The sequence below is a fragment of the Martes martes genome, assembly GCF_963455335.1.
Source record: "Martes martes genome assembly, chromosome: 17".
Lineage (NCBI taxonomy): Eukaryota > Metazoa > Chordata > Mammalia > Carnivora > Mustelidae > Martes > Martes martes.
This window is the reverse complement of record NC_137905.1, coordinates 29,914,364-29,935,883: the sequence shown is the minus strand read 5'-3', so window position 1 is coordinate 29,935,883 and position 21,520 is coordinate 29,914,364. Positions and strand designations below refer to the sequence as shown.

Genomic DNA, 21,520 nt, shown 5'->3' with positions numbered 1-21,520 from the left:
GGAAGGATAATCATATAGGTGGGGAAGAAGTTTGGGTCGCTTACAGGTTTTCTCAGCTCGAAAGTATTCTCTTCTGTTGCTGCAGTGAAGTTTCTTTAATAAATGGCCTCCTTTTAATGAGAATGATACCACCGAATGATACTATCTTGTTCCACTGGGGCCCATAGTTTCAGCTGGTTCTTTCTTTCACTACCATGTCTCCCAAGGATACCTCCCCCTTTCAAAGTGTGTCATTCTCTTCCAGGTGTCTTCCCAAGGCTACCACTTCTGGTTCTATGCACTTTCCAAGCCCATTTCACTTCTCAAGTAGCCAATAACTCTGACCCACCAGACCTCAGAACTGTTCACAGCATTTCCCTACTTAACATGGCCTTTGTCCTACTAAGGGAACTTGAGTTCATGTTATCTGTGTTCTACTGCCACTAGAATCCTGTCACACTCTCTTATGTGTAACCCTTGCCTTACTCCCCCTCTGGTGTGGGCTTCTGGGCTGATGTTTGTTTCCCCCATTTAATGTAAAATGAAGTTTGTAGAATTTTCTTTCTCCTAGTTATATAGTAGGAGTGGGTAATTTCTTGTTCTGTTAGAACCCGGAACAGTAACACATATTTTTAACTTTTAGACAGTGTTATTTTTTTAGTTATCTTTTTGCTATTTTCTAATTGTACTGCATTTTGCTTAGAGAAACAGTTTACAAGATTTCAATTCTTTGGAAATTGAGACTTCCTTTGTGGCTGAATACATGGTTTTGTTTTTTTTTTTTTAATGTTCCACGTGTGTTCTATATTTGCTTGAGTTTAGTAAATATATTAAGCACATCTTCTAGACTTAAATTTTTTTGATCACAATTACAATCTAGTAAAACTGATGTGGCCATAATATTTTGTCCATAGTTCTATCAACTTGTTGCGTCACGTACTTCAAGGCTATACTGTTAAGTGAACATATGTTCAAGTTCATTAGATCTTTGACCTATTGTTCCTTTTACTGGTATAAATTGTCCTTCTTTGTCCTTTGTTTTCCACCTTGCATTCTATTTTGCCTGTTACCTTGCTTCAAGATATCTATCTCATTTTATAGGTTGTTTTGGCTTTCTTGGCTCCCTCATCTTGGGCTATGTGTAGTCTGTTTTCTTCTTCAAATTATCCAATTTCTCCTACTGTTAATGACAGCATGTGTAACTCGGACAAAACACATTAATGCCAAATAAAGCTTGATTTTAATGACACATTTCCTTAAAAAAAAAAAAGTCCTTATGCTTCAGCTCCTTACCAGTGATTCCTGAGAGCTTTCTGAGTTCCAGCCTCTGTTTCTTCACTACAAAAAGCAAAGACACAAAAATTAGCTTGCTGTTCACTCAGTTTCATAATGGCTGACTAAAAGTGCTCCTGTCATGTTAAGTTAAGAAAAGTCTTCACACAAAGGCACATTTTGGGAATGTCATTGGAGCTCTCACCAATGCTGGTATCTAAAGAAGTGGTTGTAGCACAAGACAAGAGAAAGGAAAAAAAAATGTGCCTTGATTGACATAAAGATTAGTAGGGGGACAGACAGATGGGAGAATATAGGTATAAACAGAACAGATGACAGAAAGAGGAAGATCAAGATGGCGAATTTGACTTACAAAGAAAACCAGTGGTGTTCAGTCAAGAGGGGTGATGCTGTTACAGGGATGAGAAATGTCAATCTTGACAGAGAGTGAGAAGGGGCAAAAGGCAGAAGAAAAGCCTTCTGGTGTCCACCACAGAAAAGAGGCCACAATCTGAGAGAACCAGATTTTTACTTCAGAAAAACTGAAGGAGAAACATGGTTTAAAGATATAAGTCTGTTATGTGGAAAATGAGAGGGTAAGAACAGAAGGTGTAACAATACCAGGAACATGGGCTCACTTTTCCAGGAGGTTAGACTGTAAGGTTCAGTCCACTGGTGGCTCTTTGAAATGGAACAAAAAAAAAAAAAAATCTATCTTGCAAGATAAAAGAGATTAGGATGAGAGATATTTCTAATTCTGTATTTTCAGTTTTTAAAACACTTGTTTCTCTATCTTTGATTTTTTTTAGCTTTCTGGTTGACCTAGAGGTTGTTTTTGTTCTGAACAAAGGGGATGTAAAGCTGTTTGCTCCCATTCATGGTTCTAATTAGGCATGTTGTCCAATCTATAATAAATCATGGGCTTAGATTTTCTTTGTCAAGGTAGTCAGAGGCCTTCAGGCATGAGTGACTTATTGAAATGTACTCTCATAGCTGGGGATAAATTATCATCCTGATATTGTCAATCACTCGATAATTTGATATCCCTAGAGCTCTCCCTTGGTTGTTCTGTACTACACAAAGATGGCATTTTATTTTCATATTTGGTCACAGGCATGATTCACATTTTGCTATCTAGTGAATAAGGAAATCATTCCAAATTCAACAATGGTGGCAGCTTGACTAAAAAAAGTTATTTTCCATATCCACAAAAATGTTAATCAGATTCTTGTTAGAACATGTGTAAGAAGTGGTTTTCATTGTCACAGCTCTTGATGTCAGCTTACTAAAATAATTTATGTTTTGTTGTGGGAACATGGGTGCACGCAGAACCCCCCAAGTCACATGACCACCTCTGAGCCCACACTTCTTCATAACACATAAAAAGTATTTGTGTTTTGTGGTAACGAACAAACGGCAGGAACAGCAGAATTTCAATGTGGCTGTTCTTTATTTGATTAAATATATTCTCTATTTATTCTTAAAAAAACTAATTTAACTTAAATGGCAATAAACCATGATAATTTAGAAAACATGTTGAAATTGAGAGTGAAGAGAAATGTTCTCTATGTAAACCGCACTGTAAACCATAAAACTTATTTTTGTCAACTGCTTCTCATGACAGTGGCTGGGAATTTGACATTTCTACTACAGTAGGCAAAAAACCATGTAAAATACACTCTCCCACACACCACATCACATCTCTATTTATATTTCCAAACTAAAAGCATTACAGACCCCAAAAGTGCTGAGTGCACTGTGTACATTTACACCAAGAGCTGTAAGTCCATAAAAATCTTGCCTTAAACTGGTGTATTAGTGTGCTAAGGCCACCATTGGTGCCCCCTCTCCTGCTCGCCATGCTTAATGGTTCAGGCTTGGCGCACCAAGAGAAAACCATTGCTCTGTAATCCAAAGAGGTGGTGAGCTTTTTTCAATGAACTCTGGTCAACACAAGACAACATAAAAAACTCTTCTCGAACAGATTATGAAACCCACTTGAAGCATCCATATGATGGCATTCAATACCATTTACCCCACTTCAAAATATGGCAGCAGCTATCTGATTACTTAAGAAGATGAGCTTTGTAAGAATTTACATAGTTGGAAGGTGCATTATTTTAAAACGAGAAAAGGAATCCTTAATAATCTCTACGGCAAACATGAATGTGACAGAAACATGGCTAGTTCTCTAATCATATCTGAGGTATACATTCCACCCAGCTGACGAGGTCTCAGAAGTTCCCTAATAAAAACTCCCCCTCTCTACTTAAAGATCATAAGAAGTCAGTGCAATCCGGTTCTTTTCCCTGCAGAAAGGGTATTTAGTTTGGGATGTAACGTTTTAAAACAATAATACAAACCTCCTGGGAGAATACCACAATAAATGTCTCAAAAACCACTCAGTTAACCCCAGGGTATAATTCGGCTGTTTTAAATTACTGCAGGGAATATTATGGTCCTTAATGACACCGTAACTGCATGAAGCCAAAGAAAGCTAGAAAGCGAGGCCAAAAAGATGAGCTCAGAGCCAGCTGAAGTGACAACAAACATGTGGCTGTTTACTAGGATTGGAGAGGTTTAGTCTGCAGATGTTTGTGGTCTCTAGAAGGTTCCAGAGGAATGAGTTATTATGAAGATTTGCAGAGTTTGATGAGAGCAAGATTCTTCTTGGAGATGGCGGGCCCCAGACAGGGAGGCCCAATGGTAGAGACAGAATTTATAGATTTCTGTGGTCAGATCATACTCTACTGGTCCCACAATGTACATCAACAAATTAATATTGTACGGATGTCATTTCAAAGCCTCCTAAAGACGAGAGTCATTATTGAAGCCATTAGAGCACAGATGGTTCAAACTATATGCAGATATTCATACTTGCATTTTTGCATTATAGCTGCTTTTTTTTTTCTGTTGAACTGTAATGAATTGTCTCATAATCTATTCCATCTTCTTGCCATTAGCAGGCTTTGAATGTTCACAAATAGGAGCAAAGAACTCATTTTCCAGAGCTTTAATCACACAAAGAGGGAATGCCTAATTCTCTAAATGAAATGGTCTGTGATCACTGAAGCAGAGATTTAATATATCACGGCAAATTAGGTAGATTTTAATAAATTACTTATCTCCCTGAATACTTTACATATGCTTAAGAAGGAACATAGCCTGTTTGCAAACAGTGAAAACCCACAGCCTATAAAAATCCTTTGAAGAAAATGACAAATAAAAAAGTAAATTAAAAAATGAAATGCATTATATCCTAGACCTCCAGAGACAATTCCTTTGCAGCATTGATTCACAGCTCCATTAAAAATATCAATTAAATCCTTCAGTGAGATTGGGTAAAAGCTAGAAAATTAACTTTCTGAGCTGCTTTTCGAGGATCTGGTTATCCAGATACATCCCACCATTGTACAAGCTTGATGTAAATTTTAAAAATGATAAAAAAAGATATTCCTTTCAGGTCTAACTAAGCATATCAGAATTTGAGCCATACTTTTAATAATTTCTTTCTGTATCATAAGCTAAGTTTTCAAAACATGAATTTCATGTATATACATACATGTACCTGTCTAACCCCTCTTTATACACACACATCCCTGGATCCCATATCACTACTACAGAGCCATAAAAATCATACAAATGGGAAGAAGTGTGATTTTTAAGAAAGAAAACCAAAAAGTTGCAGTAATTTAATAAGTTGGTGCCAAGTCTCATTCTTTATATTTAATTGATAGAAACTGCATGCATCAAAGAAAATGCATACTGAGCTTTAATGTGCATAAAATGGATATTAGCATTTTAAAGAGGAAGATTAACACATTAATCCAAGTAATTTTCATATATTGCTTCTAATAAAATCTTCACAGTATAAAACTCTTAATGAGGCTAATCATAGGCATTCCATTTAGTGGGACGATTAGGGATAACATAAAAGTATTTCTTTTCTTAGCTTTTCTAAGATTTATCCTTTTTGCTTATTAAAAATAAAAATGGGACTAGCATGTCGGTTCTTCATACGAAAGTGTTGAAAATGCAAATAGGCTTTCTCATGCTATCATGTAGGTATAAATTATTGAGGAGGTACTGCCCATGGTGGAGAACTTAAGTCCTGAGGGGTGGCAGTCATGGGAAGGAGGTAATAGAAAAATAAACGGATGGAAAAGTATACAAAACTTGACCACCACAAATCCAGGGCTCCCCCTCCCTGCGTCCCATGAATTATAGATTATATACACCGGAGTAATTACAGAAATCTCCTCTCAGAGCTTTCATGTGAGCGTTTACTCAGGAGCAGGGCATGCCTCTGGAACAGCTTCTTTCAGCCTCCAAGTCATCTTTGTGTTGCTCGTAGACGGACCGGAGGGCATGGAGTGCTTCGACGGTTACCCTGAGCTTGCCGATAGGTCCACCACCTGTCCGTGCATCGAAGACTAGGGAGAAAAATGGCCGAAAAGTTTTACTGTCATTCAACAGATTTTTCTTTAGATAGACTACCTGAAATGGGAATTGCAAACACGAAGACAGCTCTTTAAAAGTCCAAAGTTCACTGGCACGTCAGAAATCTGTAAATTAGGGGCACCTGGGTGGCTCCGTGGGTTAAAGCCTCTGCCTTCGGCTCAGGTCATGGTCTCAGGGTCCTGGGATCGAGCCCCGCATCGGGCTCTCTGCTCAGCAGGAGCCTGCTTCCCCCCACTATCTTCCTGCCTCTCTGCCTACTACTGATCTCTGTCAAATAAATAAATAAAATCTAAAAAAAAAAATCTGTAAATTAAAACCTATCCTGCGTGTAGGAAGATACACATTTCAGGTTTATCACATGTGTGCATACTTATTGCCTATGGAGTTAAGACTCCTGCTCGCTCCTGAAGCTGACCTCGTGGCAAGGCTGTAGGATGACAAGTCCCACACAGGCTTAGAATTTTTAAGTTAGAAGAAATAAAGTTTAGAAGGGATAAGATACGATAATTCCCCAATTTTTTTTTTAAAGGAAATCTTTAAACATAACTGGGTAAACAAAGACTTGGGTGGAGACGTGAGCAGGCAGGGAGGTCATGGGGCACCAGGGGTTCCCCAGCTCGTTCCCGAGTTTCCTTACACCTCTTTTTTGGGACTCCTCACTGCTCTGTCCGGCACAGAACACAGCATTAAAATCCTGACCTGATACCCGAGTGTTTAATTTTTTTGACTCTCCTTCAAAACACGGCCATAGTAGCTGTCTGGGACAGATTAGTGTGGCCACACGTGGATACTCAGAATGGGAAGATGAGCTGCTAACCAGAACGGATGGGAGAAAAGCTGAAGAACATAAAGCCTAGATCATTTTCATCACTTTTCTCAGACTCTCTCGGTTCTGGTTGTCTTTTGGAGGGTTTAGGTTAATATTTTAATCCTCTCATCTTTTTCTGTGCCAAAGTTGTGACAAACTGTCACGTAGCTAGATATGGGTAGTTTAGAAAGATTTCCCAGGATAGGTTTCCAGTTTGGTTAATCATCTGGCTTGATGCTGACCTGTGAGCAGGTAACACATATACAGGACAGAGAGTTTGACACGGGAACCGCAGCTTAACTGTGGGGGAACAGTGTCTGGCACTTAAGAGGTGCTCACGTAAGTGTTCACTGGATGCATGAACAGCTGAGGAAATCAGCCGTGTACAGTCTATTGGAGATGCTCTGCTCACTTGGCAAATGTGACTAGGACTCAGCCTCATTTGTCCATTTACTGTGTACAGCCCTGGCTATCCTCATTATGACTGTTGTTTTTTTTTTTTTTAAAGATTTTATTTATTTACTTGACAGACAGAGATCACAAGTAGGCAGAGAGACAAGCAGAGAGAGAGGAGGAAGCAGACTCCCCACCTAGCAGAGAGCCTGATGCGGGGCTCGATCCCGGGACCCCGGGATCATGACCTGAGCTGAAGGCAGAGAATTTAACCCACTGAGTCACCCAGGTGCCCCCTTCATAATGACTGTTAAATGGCTGATTCATAAAGCACAATTCCTTGAGCATGTTCCAAGTATGTTTGATGAGAATCTGGAGGGTAGAAACTAAGCCCTGATGGGACTCATGCCTTTGAGGTGACAATCCAAGAGAGTACATTTTGTCAGGAATCCTTTACTCCTCTCTGAATCCTGCTAGGAAGTAAGTGACCATTATGACTTGGAGTGATTTGCAGTGGCTGTATCACTGGATTGTAACACTGAATTAAAGAGAAGCCTTACAAAAGACACTATAATGATGACTCAGAATAACATGTCTTGGCTGAAATAAGGCTTGACAGCATGAAGCTTCCACAAACAACATTAAAAAAAAAATCCAATGGCCACATTTTTGTCACACACTCATCCCCAATACTAACAAAATGAACAATTCCTTGTGAAGTGCAATTAATTATTTTAAAATTTCTGTTGATTGAAAGGAAAGCAGAGGGAGAGGGCAAGGGAGGGAGGGAGTGAAAAGCTTCTGGCTTCAAAAAAAAAAAAAAAAGCTGGAGTTACAAAGGAGTCAATTAATGTGGGACTCAACGTCCCTGCAGCCAGCAAAAAAGAAGGTTTTAATAAAGAATTTGGATTTCAGCATTTGTTGTACAAATTGAGTAATACTTTCACTCATACCATCGATATTTTGCTCGATGATGTCTCTCCCTTCCTGAAACATGTCAGCAAGGTCAATGTTAGCAATGCCAATGTCCTCGCACTCCAGATCCTGTTCGTCCTCTGGAGGGTCACTGACCACGGTGAAGCGGACACTGAGAAGGGAAGAAAAAAAACAGAAAATCTCCACAAAGTGAGGAAAAATCACCATGAAACACAACTCCCAAATGGGGTTTTATCACTAAGTATGAAATCTCGAAGTTTCCAATTATTCCAATAAAAAGCAAATTACATGAGGTTAGATAAGTTATTGCATGAACTACTAGAATTATTATAGCACGCCCAGCCTTCAAATGAACATAAATCCACTTTTCTGAGCGCCGATTAACATTTAACTCTAGAATCTGAGAAAATTACTAGGCAAAGAGAAGAACCAGATGTTCTAATACACACTATCTGATCGTATTGTGACACATCTACTTTTAAGGCTAAAAGGATCAAGTGAATAAAGACTATGGAGATCAGGGCACCATTTTCAAAAGAAATGCAACATTTTCTACAGAAATGTACAACTTCAGAGTGGCTACCGAGCAACTTATCCAACTCTCTGCGTTCTCTGGAATGTAGGGACCATGCTCCCCAGTAACATTCTGAGTCACATTAGATAAATACTGTCGCTCTGCCCAACAGCTACATGGAATGTTTGTACTACTTCAGCAATCTTTTAACTTACAATCCTAGCATCCAAATTTTATTTTACTTTTAGACATAATTGTAGGGTTCCGATGGAACTGATTTGAATTAGTGGCTTGTGCTGAGGCCAAACACACTTGGATTGACCAAATGACAGGAATTTACAGTTAAGTACTCTTTTGATATGTCTTGGCAACAGAGCTTAAACCATGGATACTTGTAAACTACCATTTTAACCATTTTCAAAATGTAGCCATCCCAAATCAGAAACCAAACAAGAAGCTTGTTTCTTAGATCACATTTTGAGATGAAAATCTAAGTCTCCGAGAAATCATGCCTTGAGCAATACTTGCAAATAAAATCCTTTCCAAATACTTACAGGTAAACATGATAGTACTTTTAACTAATTTGCTGAAAGTAAGCATTTGACATTTCATTCCTTTACCGAGACCCTGTTTTTAGCCAGCAATAAACTTTGATTAGAAAATAGCAATCCCAGGATGTCTGGGTGGCTCAGCTAGTTAATTAAGTGTCTTCTTTTGGCTCAGGTCATAATCCCAGGGTTCTGGGATCAAGCCCTGCATCGGGCTCCCTGCTCAGCGGAGAGCCTGCTTCTCCTTCTGTCTGCCACTCCCCCTGCTTGTGCTCTCTCTCTCTGATGAATAAATGAAATAAAATCTTAAAAAAAAACCAACCCAGAACATAGAAATCCCTTCCCCTGAAACCAAAGGCAACACTTATTCACACAATAATTGTGAAGAATACAGATCCTGATTTGTAAGTGCATGACTATTTTATATGATGCATCAAACAAAGGGATTAACATGGAATGGTTAAAGGGCATCCATTGTGAGTTCAAATCAAGCTATCCCACTCTTAGCTGTATAATGTTAGACACATTACTAAGCCTCTCTGTTCTTATTTATTTATTTATTTATTTGAGAGAGAGAGTGAGAATGGGAAAGAGAGCATGAGAGGGGAGAGGCCAGAGGAAGAAGACGGCTTCCTGCGCAGGGAGCCGGATGTGGGACTCAATTTCAGGACTCTGGGATCATGACCTGAGCTGAAGACAGTTGCTTAACCGACTGAGCCACCCAGGCTCAGCCCCTAAACCTCTCTGTTCTTATCTGTAGAATGGGAAGGGCTCTTTTGAAGATCAAACGAGATGATACATATAAACAGTGCCTGGAACATGGTAAACATCAAGGAAATGTTTGCTCTTTTATACTATGATTTTTAATCTATGTAGAGCTGCTTAAGCATCTACATTTCTAACAGAAGAGAAAAAGAGGACATGGGGAAGACTTGTTTCAATTGAAAACTGCGATTGCCAAATTATACAATGACTGTATCAGTCAGTTAAACAAGAAGAATGGGGATGAAAGTAATTGTCCTAAAATGAATATGCTTGGAAGAGTAGGAATTACAAGTGATATCTGATGCACATTTTACATCCACAAGACTTACAGAAAAGATAGAGGCTATGCACATCGTACTAATAATGTTAAGTGTTCTCCTCCTATAATGTGTCACATTTAAGGATCCTATCTCTATCACTTTACAACTGCAGTCCATTACCTCCGCTGAACATTTGAGAATTCTGAGACAAAAAGTGGGGGGAAAAGCCCTTCTAAATGCCAAGGAAAGGGTTAGAAACCAATATTCAGTACTCCTAGCTTTAAATTCTATGGAGAGCAAAATGAGATGTCAAATATGAAATTAAGAAATTATGAAGTTAAGCTAAAAAGGGAAGAACGTATGCTCAAGTAATCTGAAAGCTATAATTTGGCTTAGGCTCAACAGCACATAAGATGTTATGTTTCACCTGTAAGCCTGCCAAACAAAGAGGTGGAAATCTTGCTTGTTTCGTGTCCTGAAGAGGCTTCCAGGCTACTTGGAGGATCGGGGCAGACACGAGGCGTAGATGTCAAACACCCACAGGGTGGTGGGACTGGAAGGACCTTGGGAGATGCTCCTGCCTCCCCTTCTCCCCTCTCCCTCCTGCAGAACTCTCCTCTTGCTGACCTCCCTTGCCGGGTCCTAGACAGAGACCTCTATGTCTTCCTGCAGGCCCTTGGTTCCCTCTGCCAGCGAAGATCTTCTTTGTGCAGTTCATGATCGGACTGGGTCCTCTCATCCCCTCACTATCCAGCTTACTGTCCTCTCCTTAGACTCGCTGTCACTGTTACTTTCTATGTGAGCAACTTGTTTAACCTTTCTCTTAGCACTTACTGTAAAATGTAATTGGTTTATTTGTTTACTTTTTGTTGTCTGTCATCCTCAGTGGGCTGGAAACGCCCAGAAGTGCAGGGACACCGCCTTGTCAAGCATTTCACTCCCGATACTTATGTAGGGGATCATAAATATTGTTGAACTACTACACGAATGCTTCCTGTTGAAGCCTGGCTCATTCGAAGCAGGTCTGCTGGAGGAGGCAGGCCCTGGGCTGGGCATCAAGACCTCAAATGTCACTTGCTGCTATTTAGGAAATCAGAAAGCCCTAAAACTCCCTATATCATTTAACATTTTTGATTCTCTGAAATAATTTCTTTTCACATAAAACAGGATAGAAGACGACCCTAAGGGTTACCTCTGAGTTTTACCTACTGGAATGCTGATGGTTATGGTGGATCTGCTCAACAGCACAGGTTAAAGAGAAGAAAGGAAACCAAAAAAGAACCTTAAGTCAGTGTCAACATGATGACTTCAAATAATTTTTAAGTCTTGCTTTAAGGAGTTACCTCCCTTTGAAGGTGACACTTGTATACTCACAAATATAGGCAGGGCCAGGCGCAAAGGTACTGTAGGTAATTCGTTATACGATGTACATAAATGTATACACACCAGGAAAGACTGGCCAACTTCTCTAACTGTGCCTTGTAAGCTGTCTCCAGTATTCAAGAAGGCCTCTGCCTGAGAACATGAGTTCTTATAAACTAGCAGGTACTTTAAACCACGCGAAGTAACGGGACCTGTAAGTTTTTGCAAAAGGTGAGAACACCCACGGGAGTAACGGCTGTCTTTTGGCTGTGGGAACATGTAAATATAAACATCCCCTTTCTCCTGTCAGGGAGAAAAGCAGGCTCGCCCATTCTGTCCTGTGATGGCCCCATTCCTGCCACGGTGGGTAGTGGCGTGGTCAGTGGCTTGGTCAGTGGCGGGCACTGCGGCACTCTGGGCATGTACTCAGCCCCCATCCTTTGTCGTCACTCTGTGCCTCCGCTACCTCTTTTGGTTTTTCTCAAAATGACATGAATATTTGTGTCTCTCAGGGTCATTTAGAGATTTTTAGAGAAACAAGGATGGGTCAGTGGAAGTCATTACATTTACTGTGGACTTTTAAAGAAATTTTAAAACAATTTTGCTACAAAGAAGTAGGTCTTCTGAGGAGAGGCAGATCTATGTTTAAAGCAGAATCTGTCTTTTTAAAAATACTCACTTCTGAGGAAACAAAATTGCTCTTCCCTGATGAGGAGTGCTACTTATAATAAGTTCTAACCTTCCAGAAACAAAGTGAACACATAGGTAGTCAAATCAGACTGTGAAGACTGGGAAGTCCAGCCCAGCTCTTGCCCATGGAAACAGAGCTCAGTCCCGGACAGTAACGACCCAGCCTGTTGGCTGCAGAGAGGCAGATGACATGGTCAGTGCTGTGTAAGCACTTGTGACCTGGGACAGCCCTGGAACTCTGATGGCATTGAGGAGGCCTTGAAAGAAGCTTAAGTATACGAAGTAAATAAGTAAAACCTGAATGATTATCTACCATGCTGGGAAAGACAGAACTTCAGCCTCATTAACAAGGTTTTTAGCATACTTTCTTCAGAACTGAGATCCAAAGAATTGATATATGTATTTTAAGGAGTTAATGAAAAAGCTACTCTCAGATCCTAAGAGCTAAGAATTCCAGTCTCCTTTCTTTTTTTTAAAGATTTTGTTTTTTATTTATTTATTTGACAGAGATCACAAGTAGGCAGAGAGGCAGACAGAGAGAGAGAGGGAAGCAGACTCCCTGCCGAGCAGAGAGCCTGATGCGGGACTTGATGCCAGGACCCTGAGATCATGACCTGAGCCGAAGGCAGCGGCTTAACCCGCTGAGCCACCCAGGCACCCCTCTAGTCTCCTTTCTTGAAAGGGAAGATCAAATGCTAGTTTGCAAGCTCTTTTGAAAAACAGAATGTCTTGGGGCACCTGGCTGGTTCGGTCAGTGGAGCATGCGGCTCTTGGTCTCGGGGTTGTGAGTCTGAGCTCCATGCTGGGTAGAGAGGTTACTCAAAAATAAAAACTTAAAGAAAAAAAAAAGAAAAAGAGAATGTCTTTAACCTTCCCTTCATGCCCTCTAAGAAAGGGGAGAACTTGAGCCTCTTTCTACTATGAGCAGGGTTGAGCTCTACTTCTGAGGCACTAGGAGTGTCATCTGTGGGCCACAAAGGCAAGGAGAAGACGACGACAGAGAGATAAAGGGCCCTCCCTGGCCATGGGAGGAGAGCCAGCAAATGGGCTGATGGGCAGCGCCTTACAAAACTCCTCAAACTGTACACTTGGGAGCTCGCACGAAAGCAGGAAGTTACTAAGACCAGGGATTTTCCTTCTTACAGGGGTATCATTTCTCTACTGAACCAGAATCCAAAATCTTCTGTTCAGATTTGAAAAAGAAAAAGGCATTACAAATAACACGAAATGATGAATAATTAAACAACGATAGTAAAGTAAAATGAGTCTGGAAGGCTGATGAGCTAGTACATGTAATAATTGACATTGCTGCTACTACTTACTCAATGACCAGGAACACTTACTGCATACTCTTGTGTCATGTACTATTCTAACCATCCCATGTATATCATCTCCTTGAAGCCTCTCGACCACCCTATCTGGTATCATCTCCATTTTCCGGATGAAGAACATGAGGCAGAGGGTGCTTGTCCCAGGTCAGCTTATAAGTGATGAAACAAGAATCTGTGCTCAAGCCACGTGGCTCCAGAGGGCACCCTCCTTGCAATTGGGTCATGCTCTTTACAGTTAAACTTGAACTCTAATGGGATACTAGATATACACCGTCTGGTGTTTTGGTTTGCAAAGCACTGTCAGATCTTTACAGTTGCTCCGCACGATATGCAGGGCTACTCTGTTTCTAGGAAGAAAGAAACCGAGAGGAAACACACTCATCCCAGGACACAGGGTGAATCAGAGAAGTCAGGGGTTCTGATGCTGCTTCTTGAGCTTTCTTTCACCACACCATGCTACGGAGACCTACTTTACAGAAACCATCCAATAACGTAGAATGCTTAAATGTACCTTCTGTAAGGCAGCTCTTGTTTCAGTAGTATCGCTTTTAAGATGTCTCTCTTTGCTTGGTTGTTCTCTTTATCCACGTAGATCACTGTACAAAAAAAAAAAATTCCCAGAAAGAAGTCACTCAGGAATATGCTACATTAGTACCATTCTGTATTTGTATAAATACCTGTTTTTAGAGACACAAGCCATGCCACCTCACTTGTATGCCTGGGAAAAGAAAGCAGCTCTGGAAACCAGAATCAAATCTGAGCAGTCATGTGATCTAATGTCATGTCACGGGCGGGTTTATGTGCACGCTGTCAGAAAGGATACAAGCAACATCTAAGAGTGCCACATTGCTGTCACTGCCTGTTAATGACACTGGCAGTCATGACAGTAAAAGCCAGCGGTCTTTATTGCTTTGTATTTGAGGGATTTACTGCATTTTCTCTCACCCAGGATGCGAGTGATAATGATAATGTATGGCAGAGAGCTTGTCCTTCCTGACAGCCTCGGTAATTTAATCCTTCTTTCCTGCCACAACATGCAATAAAAGAAGCATCTGGTGTATTGGGTTGAGGAAATCCATAGGCTGACGTGTGCTGGTGTTGGGGTGGGGGGGGATGGGAGGGAAATGAAGGGAAGAGAGAGAGGGTTTTCAGGGCAAGAAGTTTGTCTTTGGTTTTTAATGGTGTGTGTTGGGGGTGGGGAGGGTGCTGGGGTGGCTCAGTTGGTTAATCATTCGACGTTTGGTTTGGGCTCAGGTCATGATCTCAGGGTCATGGGATGGAGCCCTGCGTCAGGCTCTGCACTCAGTGGGGAGTCTGCTTGGGGATTCTCTCTCTCTCTCTCCCTCTGCCCCAACCCTGCTCACACTTGCATGCACTCTCTCTCTAAATAAATAAATCTTTAAAAAAAAAAAAGGTGCACGTTGGCATGCAGGAATGTGGCCAGACTTTACTAGGCGGAAATACGAGATGAGATAGCTGATCTAAAGTCCCACCAGGAAGAAGGCGACGAACACTCAAAACTGTAAATAAGTGCCTGCCCTTTGGGAAAATGGCATCTCAGAGAGCAAACACCAATTTTCAACCTGATTATTTTTTCTCAGCTCGGCAGCCATTCAGCATGCCTTAGCTTCTGAAGACATTTCTTTTTCAGATGCCATTTTGGAGGTAAAGTGTCCCCTGTGACCAGACCTCAATTTAGAGACTATCCCTGATCAAAAATACACGAAGGGTGAAAGATACCGTGACAATTCCAAAGCCAGACTCCGCTGGGAATGAACATATTTCATCCTGAGAATGTTTCCCTGGACAATTTTAGTCCAATCTCAAATGATGATACAATTCATTTAATTATTTGGCTCAGGTGACATGCTGGGCACGGAGTTAGGCACGCAGGGTGGGAGACACATCGGCGTCTGTCTAGGCGTGGGCTTAAGAGAAGTGAGATCCAAGGTCACACAGCGGCTCTTAGCTTGCTGCTGTTCCCATGATGCAGTAACAGTAAATGTGACTAATTATACAGGTTACTGAGATTCATAGGAGTCAGAAAAGACAAAGGGTTCAGAGCATTTTGTAAGTATAGTGCTTTGCTTAATAATGCTAAAAAGGTTTTCTAAGAGATGAGTTCCACTAATGCTGGGAGACTGGACCTCATTTTGGTCACCAGTACATCAAGCCAAATGGAAATTTTTTTTGGTTTTGTTGTTAATCACCAATTCGAAATGCGGTTGAACATATCTTTTTGACTTCAGAGTTCTAAAGCTTAATAGTCACCATGGTCTACATTATTATTTATTTTTGTGTGATAATTTTTTGGATAACTTCCCCCCTAGTTTTACTGTGATACAATTGACTTAAAACACTGTATTAATTTTAGGTGTATAACATAATGATGTGAATGTATATGATAAGTAATACATACATATTACAAAATGATTACCAAAATAAGTTTAGTTAATATCCATTACCTCACTGAGTCATACATTTTTTTCTTCTTCTGGTAAGAACTTTTTAAAGATCTGCTCTTAGCAACTCTCAAATACACAGTAGAGTGTTGTTAACTATAGTGTTCCACATTATTTGAAGACATGAGTTATCTCAGTGATTAAAAACAAAAAAGACTGAATTCAAAGTCCAGCATGCAGATAGTTTTCCAATTAAATCAGGCCAGTTCTGACAAATCTCAATAGCTTGAAATTTTTTTTTTCATTTTTTTAAATTTGATCAAATTAATTTAATTTTTTTAATGTGGCCAAATACATATAACATAAAATTTATCATTTTAACCATTTTTAAACATACGTTCAGTGACATTACATTTATATTGTTGTACAACCATGAATACCATCCGGTTCCAGAGCTTTTTCCTCAACCCAAACTAAAACTCTCTCTCAGGCCCTGGTAACCTCTCTTCTACTTTTGGTCTCTATGAACCGGACTCTTCTGGGTACACTTCTAGGTACCTCTTATTAAGCAGAACCATACGATACTTGTCCCTTTGTGACTGGCTTATTTCACTTAGCATAATGTTTTTTAAGGTTCATCCTTGGCATGTGTCTGAATTTCACTCCTTTTAAGACTGGATAATGTTCCGTTTGGATATACAGATTGTGTTTATCCATTCGTCTGCTGATGGACATTTGGGTTGTTAAGGTTGTTAACACTTTTTGGCTATTGTAAATGATGTGAATAATGCTGCTATGAACACGGGTATTCAAGCATCTGTCAGAGTGCTTGCTTTCAACTCGTTTGGGTAAGTATACAGAAGTAGAACTGCTGTACCATATGGCAATTCTATGTTTAAATTTTTTTTTTTTAAAACATCTTTTTCACTGAAATTGGTAAAAACAAAATGGTCTAGTTGGGCCACCTTCTGCTTCTGCTTCTTGCAGTTGGCCAGCACACCGTATTTCCTGTTCTCTTAACAATGATACAAATAGTGACACCCATCATTTAGCGAGTGATATTTATGTGCTAAGTACTACACTAAGTACACTAAGTAGTACTAAGTACTACACTCAATACTTTTCTTATGGCAATCACATGTGCTAAGAACCATGCTGTCCCACATGTGACAGAAGATTAAATAGACCCAAAGAAGGTAAATAATTTGCCCAAGCTCACCTATTGAGAAAGGGGCAGAACCAGACTCTGAAACCAGCAAAATCGGCCTCCAGAGCCTACCTTCTTAACTTCCATGCTAGAACTTCTCCTTCCATATGAAGCCAAAACTTCTCCTACTGTTTAAGCTGCAACCATATCGTCAGCAGATGGGAGTGAGAGAGAGAGCTCTATACCCGTATCAAGGGAAGCCACCTGATCCTCCTTTCACTCTTTCACAAAGGGATCTTGCTTGGGTACAGCTGGTCCAGGTGCCTTCAACAACTCTCTTGGGTTGAACACTTTTTAAAACTCCTTTCTGAAAAAACTCAAGCTCCTTACCCATTAGCTTACTTCTCAAACGTATACCAAATGTGAAGTCCAGTTCTCCTGCTTGCATAAAAAATGCCTAGAATACAGGCATCTTAATGTGTGTGCCTGCATCCCTGGGAGGGCTGGTTAGAATGCACATTAATGAGCTCACCCTGAGTTTCTAATTCAGCAGGTCTGGGTTAGGGCCTGAGAATGTGCATTTTTATCTTCACAGCGGCTACTGCTGCTCCTGATCAGGATGTCACACACTGAGAACCACTGTGTAGCTCAACATCCCTTTGCATAATTTTTGAGTAGGATCAGCAACCAGTGAACACTTTTGTGTTGAACATGTGAGAATCGGAACACTGGGGCCACCTCTAGATCACAGTCCTAGGGACATCCATTTGATGTTCTGGAACTAGACAGTGAAAAACAAAACCTACAGTTTCAAAACTTCAAATAGATCTTTTAAAAGAAAATTCTGGTGATTTGAAAAGTATCAGAACTCTCTAAAAATTAAGCTATTCACCTTTTATTCTCATTAGAAATGACAATTGTTTAGGACTTGCTAGATTTAGACAAAACTTACTGAAAACAGATAACTCAAAAAAGGTACAAAGTAGTAGTCCAAAAACACAAGCTGATGTTGAATTGTGTACCATTAAAAACCTATCACTTCTGCAGTTTGGAAAAATCCTTACATTCTTTGTCAGTGTCATTTGGCAGAAGAAATGGAGATGGCTTTAATTACAAAGGGTTGATAAACTTCAATCTCAGAAAACTTTTTGTGTTGGAGTGTCATCATTCCCCTAATCCTTATCTTTGCCAAATTTCTCTTCCTATTAGTGACAAAAATTCTGCATTGTTTTCATCTTCTGAATTGAACTTTAATTGTTCCAAAACATAGACTGTTCAGTGTTCAGAGACTAAGGACCCAGATCTGTATAAGTCTCATAAAAACTTTGGATGATTTCATTAATCTTTTTCTTCCCACTGTCAATTCCCTAGAAGGCTTTATTCAGCCCAGACAACATTCTTCAAACCTACCATTAATCTTATTTTTTCCAAACTATTTTCTTGCTTTCTCAGCATTCTCTGAGCAAAATTTTCAGGCCCGATAAAATGCAAATGTTTTGTTCATGCTACAAATGTCTCGCAAGTGAATTCAACCTTTCCCTCCCACCCCCAGCATTTCCAGCCTTAAGAAGATATATTTTTTGTGTAAGTGAAACTGGTATTAACATCTCTTAATAAAGACTGAATCAGGCTATAAATAATTGTGGGAATCACTAGACTAAACCTCTCTTTTTATGTACCTAATTTAGGCCTCAGGATACAAATCCCTTTTGAAAGGATTCAAGCCATAATGCAGGGTAAAAATCATTGTGAGGTTCCATCAACCTCTCAACTGGTATGGTGTTCAAATAGAAGATAGCATGTACTAATTGTCCTTTAGATTTTCCGTCTGAATTAAAAAGTCAGTTTGGAAATAAAATTACTTTCATTAACATTTAATAAGATTTGGAAGATGTAAGTCTACATTATATTGACCTTTTACATCAAGTCACAAGTGAATGGCAAATTATTACAATAATTAGATGAGATAGTTACTTATTAACCAAAGATTCAAGGAGATTCTCCTGCACTGAAGGTGATGTAAATCCAATAATTTAAAAATAAACATTTTTACTATGTCATAATTAAGTGAAAAATAAATTAAAGCCTCCTACAAGGTTAATCGTACTTCTCAAATTTGCTGAGGACCTAAGACTACATTTTTTCAGATATAATAGATAAAAACAGCATTATTTTGCTTGGAAGCATAATATATATTTCTCTCCCTTCCCACCAGGAGGAGATTTAAATATCCTTGCAATTCTTTTCAATTAGCTTTTAAAATTCTCATAGTCAAATCTCAATAGGTAGGAAGAGAAGCTGAGAAAAGGTATAGTAAACATTTCTATGGAATTCGCTTCTAATAAATTATTAGTTTTCTTGTTGCATTCAGATGACTAATTATTCATTAGAAACATAAGCAGCTCTTAAAATGCCAATTAGATAGGAAGGTATCTTGCAGTAAAAGGAAAAAATATACCTGAGTCAATGCCAACCAACTAATAAAAAGCCCCCCCAAAGCCTGAGAACGAACGTTACAAAATGCAGGACACTTGAGGACGTGTTAACAGGTTGCAACCCCAGAATGATTTGCATCGCTTCTTATGCAAATAAAAACAATCTGTTGTGCAGCCGGCCAAATTTCTCAATGTATGATACCTAAAAAGCTCTTTTGGTGTCAGTCTAACCAAGCATTCTACTGCTGACCTTTAAAAAGAATAATACAAAAGCCAGAAAAGGTTGTCTCTTTTCTTGGGTATCTTCATTACAATTAGTTGTCTAGTCAGTTCTTCCATTACTAATAATATTTTGACATGGTTTACTTTTCTGAAACTTTGCAGGTAAAAGATCTCTAGGAAGCTTGAAAAAATATTTTTGGAAATGTTTCTGTTATATCAGGTCAGTGGAAGGAGGAATCAGATTCTTGTCCTGACCACACTATTTATTTCCCCTGTGATTTCTCAACCTATCTGTCATTTTAGAATTATAGAATTTGAGCTGGAGAGGATCTAAGAGAGCCCCTTATTCAATAGATAAGAAAACAGGATACCATGAAATTTAAACATCTTGCCCAAGTTCATATAACTAATAAGAACTGTGGATCCAGGGAACACTAGAACAGATTTCTAGATACTCATAATTATTGTCTCAAGCTATGACCACACTTCCAAAAATAGCAGGTGTGTGCACATGTGCGCACACACACACGCACACAAGTAACCATGAGCATTTGTAATCTTATGCATGATCAATCAGTAGCATGATATATATACAGTCAATAGCATGATTACATATATTGATTAAAATGCAATTATAAAACTGGTGAGAAAAAAATATTAGTGTTCAACTAGCATAAAATGGCCTGTTTTGCTAAAGATAATGCAATACTCCATCTTTATGGTTTGTTTTAATATATGGCTTTAGAACTTAGTAAGCCCTAAGGCTTTTAACATAGGGTCATGTCAGCTTGATATGATTATTTTTACTCCTCTTTAATTATACACTGATATATACTATTATTTAAAACATCTTAAAGTTGGCTGATCGAAGAATTTACAGGGTACCAGTTGGGTCTGACTTAGATGTCAACTAGCCGATAGATAAAGCCCTCAAAGAGAAAACCTGCCTGGAGCTATCAGTGCATGTGTGGGCTAAATCATGAAAAGGTATTCTAAGAATGTATATCACTCAACTAAAATACTGAACATACAGACACTAGGAGAGAGATATATGTATATTGTAAAAACATCCATGTGATGACATTGACCAGAAAGGTAGAAAATATTAGGTCACTGAATGGTTTGAATCATATGATTAAAAAGCTAGTAGTACTTTTTTCCCCTGTGAAATATTATACTTTTTGATTCAGTTCAGTTGCAGACCCAGGTGACATTTTTCTATTGATACTATAATATAGCAGGAACGTCTACAGACATTGTTTTTCTACTGTTTTTGTTTTCTCTTTAGTATTACTTCAAAGTTAATTTGAAGAGTTAATTTCAATTCAGATTTGAAATTTAATCCTTATGCTACAGGTTTGACTTTATTTTATTTTATTTATTAATCCACTCTGATGAGACTTTCATGACTTTATGTGAACATTAGAGAATGACACTTTCTCCTTGTTCTGCAGCTACCTTCACAGATAAGACAAAAATGAAAGTCTGAATTATAAACGAACCATACATACCATTGCTATAATTATAGTAGACCCACTGCCCACTCTTGGGTTTTGGAAGTGACACAGGTGTCTCTTCAGCAGGAAGACTGTAGAATCTGCATTCCACGAACAGCCGTTGGATAGTGTCATCTGCAGTTACTCGAGAATCATTAAGGCTAAGAGCTATGATCTCAATCTGAATTTTTTCTGATGGCTGTTTAAAGAGCAAAAACAAGAAAACCAACAAAGAAACATAAAACAAATGAGCAAAACCCCCTTTACTCTTTTTCACTATCAATTTTAAATAAAACATGAAGGCCAATGGGTTTCTTTTTTGGAACACATTGTACACTACTGTATAGTTACACATGATAGATTATTCACGACAGAGAGAGAGAGAATGAGATTCTAATGCCCCAGGGTTTGAAGTTAACAGTGTCATGGCAATAGTCTCCTGATTTACATTTGAGGCTATAAATACCCCACTAGTCGTCTATCAGGGGGGAAGATTATG

The 21,520-nt window shown here is 39.2% G+C and overlaps 1 protein-coding gene across 1 annotated transcript in view; it reads right to left on the bottom strand.

The window, feature by feature from the left end:
• Positions 1 to 2,685: 2,685 nt before the first annotated feature.
• RPGRIP1L (RPGRIP1 like) overlaps positions 2,686 to 21,520 on the bottom strand; it is a 94,447-nt gene continuing 75,612 nt past the window's right edge. Inside the window, exons 23-26 of the mRNA XM_080828721.1 lie at positions 21,037 to 21,220; positions 13,831 to 13,915; positions 7,867 to 8,000; positions 2,686 to 5,684 (exon numbers count right to left, since the gene is read on the bottom strand). Coding sequence (XP_080684847.1) covers positions 5,539 to 5,684; positions 7,867 to 8,000; positions 13,831 to 13,915; positions 21,037 to 21,220 — 549 coding nt within the window. The 3' untranslated portion in view covers positions 2,686 to 5,538. The remainder of the gene's footprint in view (positions 5,685 to 7,866; positions 8,001 to 13,830; positions 13,916 to 21,036; positions 21,221 to 21,520) is intronic.